This window comes from Pteropus alecto, unplaced genomic scaffold (genome assembly GCF_000325575.1).
Source record: "Pteropus alecto unplaced genomic scaffold, ASM32557v1 scaffold62, whole genome shotgun sequence".
NCBI lineage: Eukaryota > Metazoa > Chordata > Mammalia > Chiroptera > Pteropodidae > Pteropus > Pteropus alecto.
In genome coordinates, this window is record NW_006432491.1 from 2,781,542 (window position 1) to 2,796,249 (window position 14,708).

The 14,708-nt window shown below is 32.0% G+C and overlaps 1 protein-coding gene across 1 annotated transcript in view; it reads right to left on the reverse strand.

Moving 5' to 3' along the window:
• Positions 1–14,708, reverse strand: part of PXDNL (peroxidasin like) — a 495,544-nt gene that overhangs the window by 140,035 nt on the left and 340,801 nt on the right. The window contains 3 exon segments of the mRNA XM_025043730.1: positions 10,119–10,282; positions 10,864–10,936; positions 14,173–14,242. Of these exon segments, the coding sequence (XP_024899498.1) occupies positions 10,119–10,282; positions 10,864–10,936; positions 14,173–14,242 (307 nt within the window).

A 14,708-nucleotide genomic window follows, 5' to 3' on the forward strand; every position in this document is an offset into this window, starting at 1 on the left:
CTACTTTTTAATATAACAAGTCTAATTTTGCTTGTGTCTAATTCCACTCCTCTAAACCCACTCTAAACATCCTAAAGTCAAGATAGAGGTTATCTCCAGGGAAGAAGAATAGGATAATATTAAGGAAGGGACTATACATAACTTCTAATAAACTGACAATATTTATTTCTTTGCTTGGTTTATGTTAAACAGATGTTTGTTTCAAGTTATTTGCTACACTATACTTTATGTTTCATGCACTTTCACTATTTATATTATCTTTTCATAAAAAATATTCAACCACAAATAGTCACTAAGTTAAACTTGCTGATGTTAAACATTTTTTGCATAAATTGTCTTCTATTTTTAATTTTCTATATGAAATAGTTAATATTTTAACATATTCCTACCTATACTTCACCTTTCCTCCATTTTATCTCTTTTTTTTTTCAATTTATTTTCTTTCAAATGCATGTTAGCTTCTTTAGTCACTAAATTTAAAACCTTTATGTCATAAATTCCATCAGGCAATATGATTTTTCACTTGTCTCTTTCTAAATAGTAGTCAGTCCTTTGTAACCTTGAATATATAATGACTGAATTTAAACTGTAAAATGTCAGAGAAAGCAGTTTTAAGACGTTATAAGCATCAATTTCTGTTTCTCAAGTACCCTTGAAGGATCTCCAAGTGAAAATCAATTAAAGTGTTCTATCAATTGAAATTTTTCTTCTGGGCTAGATTCCAGATTTAATAGTATTTATAATTGCCTTCTTTCAAAGTTATTTTTAACCTCTACTTACTAGTTTTTGCAAGAATTAAAACCAAATTTTACAAGTATGTCTGAGTTTCTGACTAAATTAGAAATCCAAATTATACACAAAAAGCACATAAAATATTTATGATATCTCTTAGAATATCTGATAAATAAAAGAATAAAGATTTAGAGTTTATTATACAGATGACAAGAAAATCAATGAGATTTTGTGCAAGAATGAAAGAGATATATGCAAATCATGCTAGTTACTAATAATGTAATTAGCGATACTATAATTCTCCAAATACAATACAATCATTGAACTATATCAAGTATATAGTTCATTTTATTTTCTACTTTATACTATTTTCTCATTCCTTTTTAGCACTTTTATTTTAACTTTTAATGTTTATTATTACTAATTAATTTTACATAGGTTCTGTGTTTTATAAAATACTACAATGAGAATAAAATAAATGAATAGTATTTTAAATAATTTCCAAATTTTTTAGTTAATTCAGTTATATAATCTTATACTAATTTCTGTATGAAACTTACAACATAAAATAGCAGTTTGAACCTAAAATAATTAAGATGAGCTTATATTAAATTTTAAAACATAGTTTTTATAATCCCAATATTTTCTTCTAAAAATAATATAAATTTATTTTAGTCAGTTTTACCATCATCAATGTCTGACAATAAGCAATTTTAAGTCCTTTGGATACCAAAGCAAGTCAAAACATAAAAGTTAAAGAAATTTTTATCTCCAAAAAATTCTGATAATTCTAGAAATGTCATGTGTAGATAAGTGAATTAAAGTAAGATAAAAAGATTACTGAAATCAGAAATAGAATCATAACATATGCCTGTGCTCAGTATATTTACTTGTTATGTATCCAAGTAATCTCAGGTTGGGTTTCTGTCAGCCCAACAGGTGAAGTAGATAGTATTTCCTAATCTTACCTCTACGTCTTAGGGCTCAAAAGAGAAGGAGCAATTAGGGGGATCATTTTATAAACTATATAAATTTCTAACCAATATACTGTATACTTGAAACTAATAAAAAGAAACTGAAAAAAATAAAATATATATATAAACAAAAAAAGTGATTCTAAGACTCTCTGTAACAAAAGAATTAATAGTATATTTTTAAAAGATACAGAATTATAGCATTCTAAGATATTGTTGAAAATGAATTATAGGAGGTTTTAATCACTTGCTGCATTACAGCTTTAGACATAAAACTGCATTTACCCAGTAATACATGTACCAGTTTAGATTCTATACATGTACTTAACTTAAACTTTAGAAGTTTAAAAGATGTATTGCATAAAGGAATCTCTAATGAAGTAAATATACATGTTCTTGTGCTTTTATTTCTAGTAGTGCAATACAACCATATTTATGGATGGAGTTTGATTTTAAGGGTCAGTATTTCAAAACAAGTACTTAAATTGAGCTTGCAATTTTGTAGGTACTATCTCTAGAGAATTAGCCATCTAACTAATCATTTTATACAATTTATAAAAAATAATATGTCTAGACCTGAAACCTGCTTGAGCAAAATTTCTTATCAATATAAATTAATGATTCCATTCTCGAGTAATAATAGAATGGAATAGAATGGTAAAACATGGAAATATTTAAATTATTTTAATAAGGAAGTGGAGAGATTGGTTTTAATAAATCAGATAATATTATTAAATTTAAATTATAGAGAATAATATGCAAAGGGAAATTTCACTTTCCTATAATTTAATATAATTTTCTTTAAATTTTTCTAAATAATAAAACTTTTTATTTTATAAATACATCATTAGATATTTCAATCATTAACAAATAATCATACCTTATATGTATAGAGAATATTACATATATATTTAGTAATCTTATGTACTTCATTAAAAGTCTATATGACCAACATCTTGGAATCACACTTTTTATAAAATGTTTTTATTGATTTATATATTTATTTTAAAAACTGATTCAACATCTATGGTGTGTGAGGCATTTTGCTAATACTCATGATGAAGCAGTGATCTAAACCAAGTTTCTGTACTAATGGGCTTGGAATTTCATTGAAGCAACTAAAATTAAACACAAAATGTATAATAACAAATTGTGATAAATGCTAAGATGAAAAACCAAATGACTTGACTTGATTTGAGAGATTGTAAAGAGACCTAATTCACTGTTTGTTTGATAAGGAGAAGGTGTGTAGGAAGAGGGATGAAATAAAAACTTTCCAAGTAATTAATTTTTAAGAAAAGGAAGATGACTATTAATAGAAGAAGAGATGTAAGAATATTTTAGGCAGGGTAAACAGCATGTAGACAGTACTTGAGTGAGAACAAAGCTTAAGAATGTCTAGGAACTGAAAAAACACTGCGATGGCTAAACATCACTGAGTAAAGGGAAGAGTAATGAACTGAGGTTGTAGAGAACAGCCAGGGGCTACAGCATACTGAAAGTGTTAACTATGTTGAGGATTTTGTTTTTTATTTTAAGAAATAGGAAGCTGTAAAAGGATTAGAGCAAAAGAATGATGTAATGAGGTATGTATTTTTAAATGAATTCCCCAAATATAATAGATTAGAGAGGGAGAAAAATGAACACTGGGACATCAGTTAAGATATAATGTATTCCAGGAAACATTCAATTGTGACACAAACTAGAAGTTGATAGTAAAGATGAAAGATATGAACAAATTTGAGATTTATTTGGAAATAAAGACCAAATCATTTTTATTCTCCATCTGGATAGAAATGAATTATATTAATTTATTTCAAATTATCTGTTTAGAGAAATTCAAAAATTGGCTTCTAGTAAATAGGTCATTAGAAAGCAAACTTCTGCTGTAAGCTATCATCTGAATATAGTTCCAAGAGGCAGGCTCAATTATTATACACAAATATATATATGTATTTATATTCATTTATTCATATGTAAAGCTATAATAGTAATAAATAAATAGGTAGATAGAGATATTATTTATATTAAAAGTTTAAAATCAGAATCAAATAATAACTTAAGAAGCTATACTCAGTTCTTTAAGTAAAGCCTGATAGTTAATTTGTCAGAATATGAACATATGCTTATTAAATCCAAAAGTTTTAAAATACACAAAGATACATTAAAATTAGTTTTTATTACTTAAGTGATGTTCGTGGTCCTATTTTATGTAAAAAAGAACCATTTAATGGATTTGTTGAATGTTTTTTTTCTAGCAGTGAATATTAACAATCATTACATCTAAAGCTGATAAACGTAAATCATTGAAACCTAAGTAATAATGAGACATAAGTGAAGACTAACGATGGTCAGCGTTCTTGTTGAAAAATATTTTTTCTTGACATTTGTCCTTCGAAATTATACAAGTGAAATTAATTATCCTCAAGGACTCTTCCAGCTCTAATAGTTTATAATCATAAAAATTTCCTTAAATAAAAATGCTGATGATGAAAAAGAAATTGACTGTACTTTTAATCACATTCTATAAAAATGTTTCCTGATAATATTCTTCCAAATACAGTATTATAAAATAAGCCTGTATAGAAAGAGGGTAAAAAAAAAAGACATTTCCTTTTTATGGTCACAGAGAACGTTACATACCACAAGTAAATCTCTCTACTTTAACTGAAGAGATGGAGCATTGTTGGAGCCTTCTGGGATATTCACACGTAGCAGCAGCCTAAGGCTGACCATTTCAGGCATAATCTTGCGTAAATTCCCTAAGCCACGTTAAATCACAGTCACAAACTAGAGAGAGCAATGGAATCCAGATGCCTAGGCATGCAGGAAAGCATTACAACTGTTAAAAGTGACTATTAATTTCTATTTTAAATTTTAATTAAAATATTTAATTTTATCTAATTTACCTTCTGTATCACATTTTCGACTTTGGGATTTCTAGTTATCAATTAACATGTTGAAATAAATGTTTACCTGGTTTTATATTTACAATATTTTGGAAAGCACTTTGAGACTTAAAAGTGGTTTCCACTTAATTAATAGCCACTACAGTATTGGATTCTAAATAAATAATATTAAGATGAAATGAACAAGTATTTGTTTTAGAGAAAACTGAGAATTAAAACTATACATACTGAAATATTATAATTCTTTTTTATTCCTCCACCCCAGGGTTAAATTTGTTCATTCGTTCCTTTTTTTAAATTAATTTATTTATTTTAATTAGTTTCCAGTATACAGTTCGTTAGTTAGACATAAAATGATCACCCCCCCCCCCAATTCCTCTTCTCTCCCGTGGCTCTTCACCTAACCGTCATATTAATGCTAACTGTATTTCCTATGCTGTGCATCCCATTCCCATGACCATCAACTACTAATTTGTACTTCTTTGACTCTTCACCCCACAATTCTTTTAAGTGTAAAAAAAAACAAAGAATTTATATTCGGTGGTAATTTTTAAACATTTTTATAGAGATAACTTAAAAGAAAATGTAGAGGCTTTGTTATTGGAAGGAAGCCTATAAATGTGCTTGTGTATGATTCATTCAGCTAATGCAGATGACAAGCTATAAGTCATCATGATAACCTCCTTGACATCAATATGGATAAGTATGTGTTCCCTGTGTTTTGAATTTGCTTTCAAAGATAGAGTAAGAATTTTTTTTTTTCTTATTCCAAAGGCCTAGTTATCACTGGAAATGATGCCATTTTACGAAGGTCCACATCTGGAGATGTCTCTTGTACAGTGTAATGGAAATACCCTTTACACATTTCTTTGTGCTATTTCTTAATCCAAGTGCACATGTTATTTATTTTGCTAAATTTTACAATATTCCCACAATCGTTTCTAGCATTTTTTTCTCATGAAATAAATTGATAATGAAAGAGATGAATGGTATATACCTCCATTCTTGCCAAAAGATGTGTAGCTGAAAGGCACAGAAATGATAAATTTTCTCTTTTATTCATCCCAAAGGTTAAAAGGGGACATTAGCTAAATAGAATTAACAATTCTGTCGATAGTTAGGTCACACTCAACACATACAAAAAAAACCCTCCAGTGATAAGAGGATAATATAAATATATTTATAAGAAGGATGGTTATGTTTAAATTTTATTGTAATAAATAATGCTGTATGTGACTTTAGAAGACTAAAAATGCTATAATTTTTGATAACTTATATTATTTTTTTAATTTAGGAAAACAAGCAAATAAAGGAATTTAACAAAACAATTTAATAAAATTAATTAAATTTAATGAAATTAATAAAATTAAAAATAAATAGCAATATCAAGTTACTGAGAGTAATATTTTTTTCTGAAAGTAAAAAATATCATTATCCTCTCCAGATTTAGAATTAAGAATATTTTCAGAAAACTATATATTTTTAATAAATTTAAGAAAGATTTATTGCCTGATAATTTTCTGAAGTATATTGTAGGTATTCATTTCATAAGATTGTTATATTGTATTTAAATTAAATTACACTAAAATACACTAAATAACTATATTTAGCAGCATTAAATTGTTAAAATAAAAAATGTCATATTTGTTAAAAAGTTACTTAATGGTATAGATTTTATTTGCTTAATGCTTCCATCAAACTAGTAGACTTCCAGTCAAAATGGCAGAGTAAGTAAAATACTGTTCTTGCTTCTTCCCATGACCACCTTAAAATCAAAACTAAATGACGGAACAATCATCATTGATAATTGCTTAAAGTTTAGCTAAAACAGTTCTATACCTGAGGATATACTGAAGAAATCACATGGAGACTGATAGAAGGGGCAGAGATGAAAATGGGCTGGTCTCACGCCCACGTGTGGCAGTTGAGAATTGAGAGGACTATTTTGGGTTTGGAGGTTCCCTCTGAGGAGTGAGAGGTTTCAGCCCCATACCATACTCCCCAGCCCAAGGTTCCAGTACTGGGAAGAGAAGTCCCCACAACTTCTGGCTGTAAAAACCAACCAAGATTGTGGCTGAGTGAGATGAAGGGTGGCTGGAGTGACAGGTATTCCTCTTAAAGGGCCCATGCACAGACTTACTGGAGACTTATGTGCCCTGAGCTCTAGCACTGAGAGAGCAGCTTGTAAAGCACTAGAGACATATGAAGAACTGAATTGTATGGATTTAGGGTGAGGACTGGAGGGACAGCTTTCTCCCAGATAGAAGTAGTAGCAGAAGCCATTGTTCCTTTGTTGAACCCTCCCCCAACCCAGCGTGCAGACCTAGGCAGCCACCATATTTGTGTCTCCATCAAGCTGGCTAACACTATCTGCCCCACCCTGGTGATTCCCTGAGACCTTGCCCATCCAACTTGTGGGCCCACCTAAGCCTCTTCTAGTAATTTTTCTATACAAACAACCTGTATTGGCTCATGATGCACACTTAAACTATCTTAAAGGTTCGCAAACCCAAAACAAGCAGCATCTGGCCTTGTACCTCTTACTAAGCAGCCTTAAGCCCAGTACTAGCAGCAGCCTGCCTTGGTTCATAGTTTAGCCTCTCCCAGGCAAATCTAAGCCCAGCACAAATAGTAATCATCTACAGATCACCTTGTAGCTCATACCAAGTGGCCTTGGGCATGGCTAAAACAGAGGCTGACTTTGGTCTGCATAATAGCCCCTTACAAGAGGTCCCAGAGTCAACACACCAGTGGCCAGCTTTTGACAACACCAGAGTACCACATAACCACCTCTGTAAATGGCACATTCAAAGGGGTACCCTGGGAGGGCACTGGAGCCCTGTTAAAGCAAAATCTGTTCTGTAGAGTCAGCCCTTGCACAATAGCTCTTCCACTGTAGTCACAACCAATAAGCCTGACATGCAAGCAAAAAACAAGGCTCAACTACAACAGGATGGCACACACAACCCACACAAAGGAAAAACAACTGGAGCACATGAATCAGGTGACCAGGAAGACAGCACCACTGCACCACAGGACATCTATTATGTAAGGACACTCTACTAAGACCTGGAGGCAAAGCAATTCTACCTAATACATAGAAACTAATACAGGGAGGCATCCAAAAAAGGGAGACAAAGAAATATATCCCTAATATTTGGAACAAATATCCAAAAAAGAACCAAACAAAATGGAGACAAGGAATTTAACAGATGCAGAGTTCAAAACACTGGTTATAAGGATACACAATAATCTCAGTGAGAACTTCAACAAAAAAGATAAAAATATAAACATTAAGATAAAAAACAAAAAAAAGTCAGAAATGAAGACTAGATAACTGAAATAAAGAATACATTAGAAGGAAACAACAATAGATTAGATGAAGCAGAATATCAAATCAGCAATTTGGAAGATAAGGTAGCAGAACACACCTAATCAGAACAGCAAAAAGAAAAAAGAATCCACAATTATGAGGATATTTTAAGGGGCCTCTGAGACAACATCAAGTGTACCAACATTCATATCATAAGGATACTAGAAGTAGAAGAGAGAGCAAGAAATTAAATACCTGTTTGAAGAAATGATGATGGAAATCTTCCCTAACCTGGTGAAAGAAATAGACATATAACCCCAGGATGCTCAGAGAGTCCCCAACAAGATGAACCAAAATAAGCCTACACTGAGACACATCATAATTAAAATGCCAAAGTTTAAATATAGAGTGAGAGGGATTTGTCCAAGTACTACAGAGCTCATGACCACAGGCTGTCTAGGTCTAACCTGGTTTCTGCAGCAGTCAATCAGGGCATGCCTTACATGCACACAATAGAAGGAGTGGACAGCAGATTAAAACAGAACAGATTAGAGACATGGAAGACAGATAGTGAAAATCACTCAATCAGAGCAGCACAATGAAAAAAATAATTTAAGATAAATAAAGATAGTATAAGGGATCTCTGGGACATCAAGCTCTCTAACATTCTCATTATAGGGATTCCAGAAAGAGAAGAGAGAGAGAAAGGGACCGGAAGTTTTCCGAATCCAGGGAACAAAACAGAAATCCAGGTCTAGGAAGCACGGAGAGTTCTAAACAAGATGAACCCAAAGAGGCCCACACCAAGAAATATTTTAATTAAAATGACTAAAGTTAAAGATAAAGAGACAATATTGAAGGCAGCAAGAAGAAAACAAGTCATATACAAGGGAAATCCCATAAGGCTATCAGCTGACTTCTCAGCAGAAACTTCACAGGCCAGAAGAGAGTGGCAGAAAATATTTAAAGTGCTGAAAGAAAGAAATCTACAGTATACAATGTTATATCTGGCAAGGGTATCATTCAGAATTCAAAGAGAGATAAAAAGATTCCCGGACAAGAAAAAACTAAAGGAGTTCATCACCACTAAACCGTCTTTACAAGAAATGTGTCTTCTTTATGCAGAAAAAAATTCCATAACCAGAAATAAGAAAATATAGGAAAGCGAAATTTTCACAGGTAAAGGCAAATATAGAATTAACACAGTGAATCAGCCACTTAAAAAGCAAACAGAAAGGTTAAAAGACAAAAGTAGCAAAATTATCTATAACTATAATAAATAATCAGAAAATACACACACAAAAAAAAGTTAAAAATATATGACAACAAAAACACAAAGTATGGAGAGAGGAGTGAACATGTATTGTTTTACGAAAGTATTTCAATTTAAATGCCTGTTAGCTCAAAATAGACTACTATAGATATAGATAAATCTATATTTACTTAATGGCAACCACAAAATAAAAAAAAAAATAAATAAATAACTACAAAAAATATGCAGAAGGTAGAGAGAAAAGAACCCAAACAAAACAATAAAGAAAACCAGAAAACCAAAAGGAAAGAGAGGGAGGAAAAAAGGAACAGAGAACTACAAAAACAACCAAAAAAGTTAACAAAATGACAATAAATATACACCTATCAATAAGTATTTTAAAATGTAAATGGACAAAAGGTTCCAATCAAGAGGCATAGGGTGGCTGAATGGATTAAAAAATTAGACCCATCTATATTCTGCCTACAAGACTCTCACTTGAGATTGAATTTTCCTGTGAACCCAAAAGTATTCTTAAAAAAAAAAAAGTCTATTAGAACAACAACAAAAAAACAATAGTGAATAGATGTGTGTATTATTTCAAATTTCTGTGATGTGACCAGTTCTGACAAGTAGGAAAAAAATTGCAGATAAAAAGAACAGTTAAATAAGGACTTTGTGGGTTTGAGCACAAAGAGCAAAGCCAGAAAAGACTGTGAGGTAACATTATGTGTATCTGCTATGAGAATTGCCAAGAAAATAGAGAATATAAACTTGAAAATAAAAATGAACAAAAACTGGATCAATTGTCCTCTTGATTATTCATGACCTCTTAAATGCAAAAACCATACGTTATTTCCCGGCACCGACTGAACACAAATTTATTTCTCTCAATATTCTGATTTTTATTTAATCTTAATATTCCCTTACTCACAAACCTGGATCTGGGCATACAACCTCAGAAAGGCAACAACAACAAAGTGGCATGAAGAACAGATGAGAGATATACTTTTCTGATTTTTCCGCAATGTGCTCTTCAACCAGCATTGGACAGAAGGACATTAGACTGTTACCTGATAACTGTAACTTATATCTGTGCGTACTGAAGGAAAAAATAGCAAAAGAGAAAAACATCAACAAGGCAAAAGTTTACACACAGGCAAGGGTGAAGAGACAGATCAGAGTAATGATTCACACAGAGAAAAGTGAGGCCAGTGGAGATTCTAAGAGGATCAGGATTGGAATATTAGTTATGTTTCATTTAATGTAGAAGGAAATGAACTGTACCGGTAACCACGTATGTGATAAGGGGAAACTTCTGAAGTCCGGACAGAGAAGTTAGACTTTCTTTGGAAGTTCTCACATTTCTTTTTTAATAAAAGTTAAAGGAAAAAGAAGTCTTGGGAGTCTAGATTTGTTCAGCAAGGAAATTCCTGAGAACCAAGGAAAACGTCAATCTTTAATATTCCTTTTGAATGTCACTGGTTTGAAAATACATGAAAGCTCAGTAGACTATCTGTGTCCTTTATAACTCTGCAGTTAACAAAGCCATTTTCTGCCTAACACACTAGAACTGCAATGATCTTTCACAGCAAAAGGAGAGGAAGGCAAATCACTGTTTGGGAATTACTTCTCTGGGAAGAAATCATAAGGTTTTTGTGTTTATGCAATTTTTTCACTCACAGTCTCTTTAATGAATCCAGATGAGAAAAGCTCCCAGCTAAGATTTTAGATAATCTGTTGTTAGGCAAAAATATGAAAGACAAAAGACAATTTTAAATCACAGCACAGTAATATGAATTTAGAGGACAATTTTTTTTTACCTAATTATGAATCCAAATGCAATTTTTAAAGTATTTCAATGAGAAAGGTCAAACACGAAGCAGTGTCATTTATGTAAGCATTTGTTTTAAAGATTTACATGTATGTATCTATCACTGTATTAATGTTTTCTCATATTTTGAATTCTTTTTGTTTTATTTAGGTAGAGATTACAAATATAAAGAGACATTTAGATAAAACTAATCTTTAAACACATAGGAAATCAAGGTAAATAAACCACGTATTCACCAAGAAGAATGACACAATAAAAATATATGACTGTAGAAGCTTGCAAATGAAACATGATTAACTGGATCCTGTGGATGTCAATCCTTTGTCTGTATTTCAGCTTACTGGCCAGCTATAGTTTGGCTGAATTATAGTCTCATTTGGTGCTATCATGGTTGCTGCCATGGATGGGATCACAGAGAAGCTCATTTCCCAGGTTCTGTTGCTCATGGCTTCCTCTTTTGGATTAGGTTCCACCATGGAAGACAGTGCAGGGCAGAGGGAAGTACCCCAGACCAGAGTACTTTTCCCTTTCCTCCCACCAGGGCAGCGTACACTGGTTTGGACTGCTTTGGCCATATCACCTCCTCCTACTATGACTAGAGAAGTTACTAGCTAGGGACTGTCTGATCACTAGCATCACTTAATCCACATTCAACAAAGAACATGAGTATAAAGAGAGGACAAAACAATAGTCTCTGCAAAATATTGGAAAGCTCCATACCATTTATTTCTTGAGACTGGAGGAAATGAGAATAAATAAATTATGTCTAGCATGTGTTAACAATTCCAGCCTCTCAAGGACACAATTTCACAACTAGTGTTCCTATCTCAAAATTAAGATCATCTGATCATTTTTTCATCATTGTTATGTTTTTAGCTTTATTTTTAACTATTTTATCTTTTACAGGTTAAGGTAAAGGGCAGTAAGCAAAAGTATGGTTTTAGAAATTAATACACATCTGAGTAGACGTAAATTTTTTCTCTGATCCTTTTCTATTTTGATTACTTATACTCATCTTTCCCTCTCCCACCCAATTCACCAAACTCAAAAGCAATGACTGGAGAAGAAATAGTGAACACTTAGTTAAGATGGGGTGTGCAGATGGAAGTCACACATAATTCTCATTCCCCACCACAAGCTCTAAACCATTTCCATATCTCAGAGAATATTGGAGTGGAATTTCATGATAAATAGCTTATAGGATAATGCAGCTAGGCTATAAATTTCACTATTTTACAACCAGTGTAGTTCAATATGAACATTAAAAAGGCTGCTGTTCATTCTCTTAACATTTTTAAAAGACTAGAAATTGCATCAATAATCAGAGATTGGAAGATATTATCTATTTTTTAAGCCAAATAGACTGGAAGTAATTGCTTAATAGGCAAAATAAATCAAGAAAAAAATCATATTTCTATCATCACAAATTTTGAAGCAAGGTGTATAAATACTGAACTCTCATTGTCAAAAAAATGTTTTTATACAGATGGTGATAAAATATCCAAATTAAAGTTATTTCAATATTAGTTTATGTCATATATAATTTGGCTCCCAAATTAGATATTACTTCTAATAGTTATTTCTATGATTGTTTGTTTCCAAGCCAATTCATCCTCCTAAGCCTCTGTCTCTTTTCTATAAAATGGAGAAGTATTATAATAATAATTGTTATTTATCTCCTAGACTACTATTTCAGTAATAACAGGGGAAAGTGGCTGTGAGGAGAAAGAAAGATGGCTGCAGTCAAGGTCCCTCCTGACACCACTGGCAGCTAACTTCCTAGTGGAAGTGAGTCAGCATTTCTCCCCTTATATAATCATGTGCCCGGTACTCATGCGCGGGCTTCTGGCAGTGTGGCACTATTGTTTAACCTGTGTATAAAAGGCTCCACTGCCCTGCGAGGCTGGCTGTGCCCTTGCTGAAATAAAGAGCTATGTCACAGTTGCCTATGGCTTCCTGCATTGACTTCCAACTGCCTGAGCTTTATAGCCCTTACCTTGGAACCTTGAATCTGCAGCAACACAATGGCTGACTAGCTTTCTTTACCTTTTAATTTTACTGGTCTAGTCTATGTATTAATATTAAAGGGCATCCTTTTGGAAACTATAATCTTTCAATTCAGATTTGTTTGAGAATATCGAATCCTAATTATGTTTAGCTATGTAATTCTGCATTTTCTTTTTTTTTTTTTAATCAGGAAAGTACCATATCTTCAGCTAAAGAAACAATAAATTTGTTAGTATTAAGTATTAAAGAAAATGAAGTAGCAGAGTATCTTCATCTATAGAAGACAAAGCAAAGGAGGTTTCAAGTATTCCCTTGGTTTGCCATTGATGTTTAATAAAGTTTTATTGAAATATAACATTTAACCTGAAAAATGCACACATCATTATATAGAGGACAATGACTTTTCCAAAAGTGAAGACATCTGTGTAATTACCACCCACGGGGGAAAAAAAAAAAAAAAGACAAAACATTGCTAGGACTGTAGAAACTCCCTTCTGCCATTCTCAATCACCTTTTTCTCTCCAAAGGTAAACACTGTCTACCTTCTAAATACTATATATATTTCTGCTATCTGTTTTTAAATATCTTCTAAAAACAAAATCAAATTATACAATTTTCAGTGTTTGGGATTTTTTATTGTTGTTCAAATGTTTCTGAGATTCATCTATGTTGTTGTATATATTCTATGAATGTATAATGACTTATTTCTATTTTCTTTTGTTGTTGGATGCTTGAGTAGTTTCCAGCGGGAGCTATTAGAAGTGATGCTGCCATAAACACTCAAGAATGCATCTTCTGGTGCACACACATGGGCATTTCTCTTCTGTCTATAACTAGAAGTGGAACTCATGAGAATATGTATGTTCGATTGTAATAGTTTCTGCCATAATTTTTTCAAAGTGGTTTTACCTCATTTTCAAAGTGTTATTCATCTTTTTACCCTATTTTTAATTGGGTTATTCATTTCCCCATTGATTTCAAACTGTAAAATGTCTTATATTAACTCTATTTTATAGAACAAAGGTATAGGCTCTGCATCTTAGGTTTACAACAAAATATCCTGATCTCCAGGGCATTTTATATGTTGTATAAATAGAAAAATGTAAAGTAGAAAGTAGAAGCAAAGGACATCTAAAGAGTCAACACTTAGAATAACTCTAATTTCAGAAGGTCTCTAAAAGTTTCTGGCTGTAGCGTTTTTATCTGGTTGAAGTGAATGTGCTTAGAAGGCACAAAATCAAATTGTTCATTTCCTGTGCTGGTGAGTAAAATAAAATGTTTGAGGAATTAGTAATAGCTTCAGATGAAATTCAGCTTTGAGATATTTCAAGTCTCCTGCTTTTCACAGTCCTGAATCTAAAAACCTGATGTTCTAACAGGGAATGGGAAGCCCATTCAGAAATTGTTACTTGACAGTTGCCCCTTTCCTTAGGTGGAACTCTTACGTAGAAAGATGCTAAGCTGTTGGTGAAGTTACTCTTCTACTCAGTAAAACTCTTAAAGTAAGTGAAGCTAGAATAATAAGACAGATCGAAATTATAATAAGACACATTACAAGAGATTACATGTTTATTTACACTTTATAATAGAGACAATTTTCCTCTTTAGAAAGAAAAAGAATGACATATCTTATGTCATATGATGAATATGTGAAATAAGAATAAATTATAATGGCAGAGGATATATG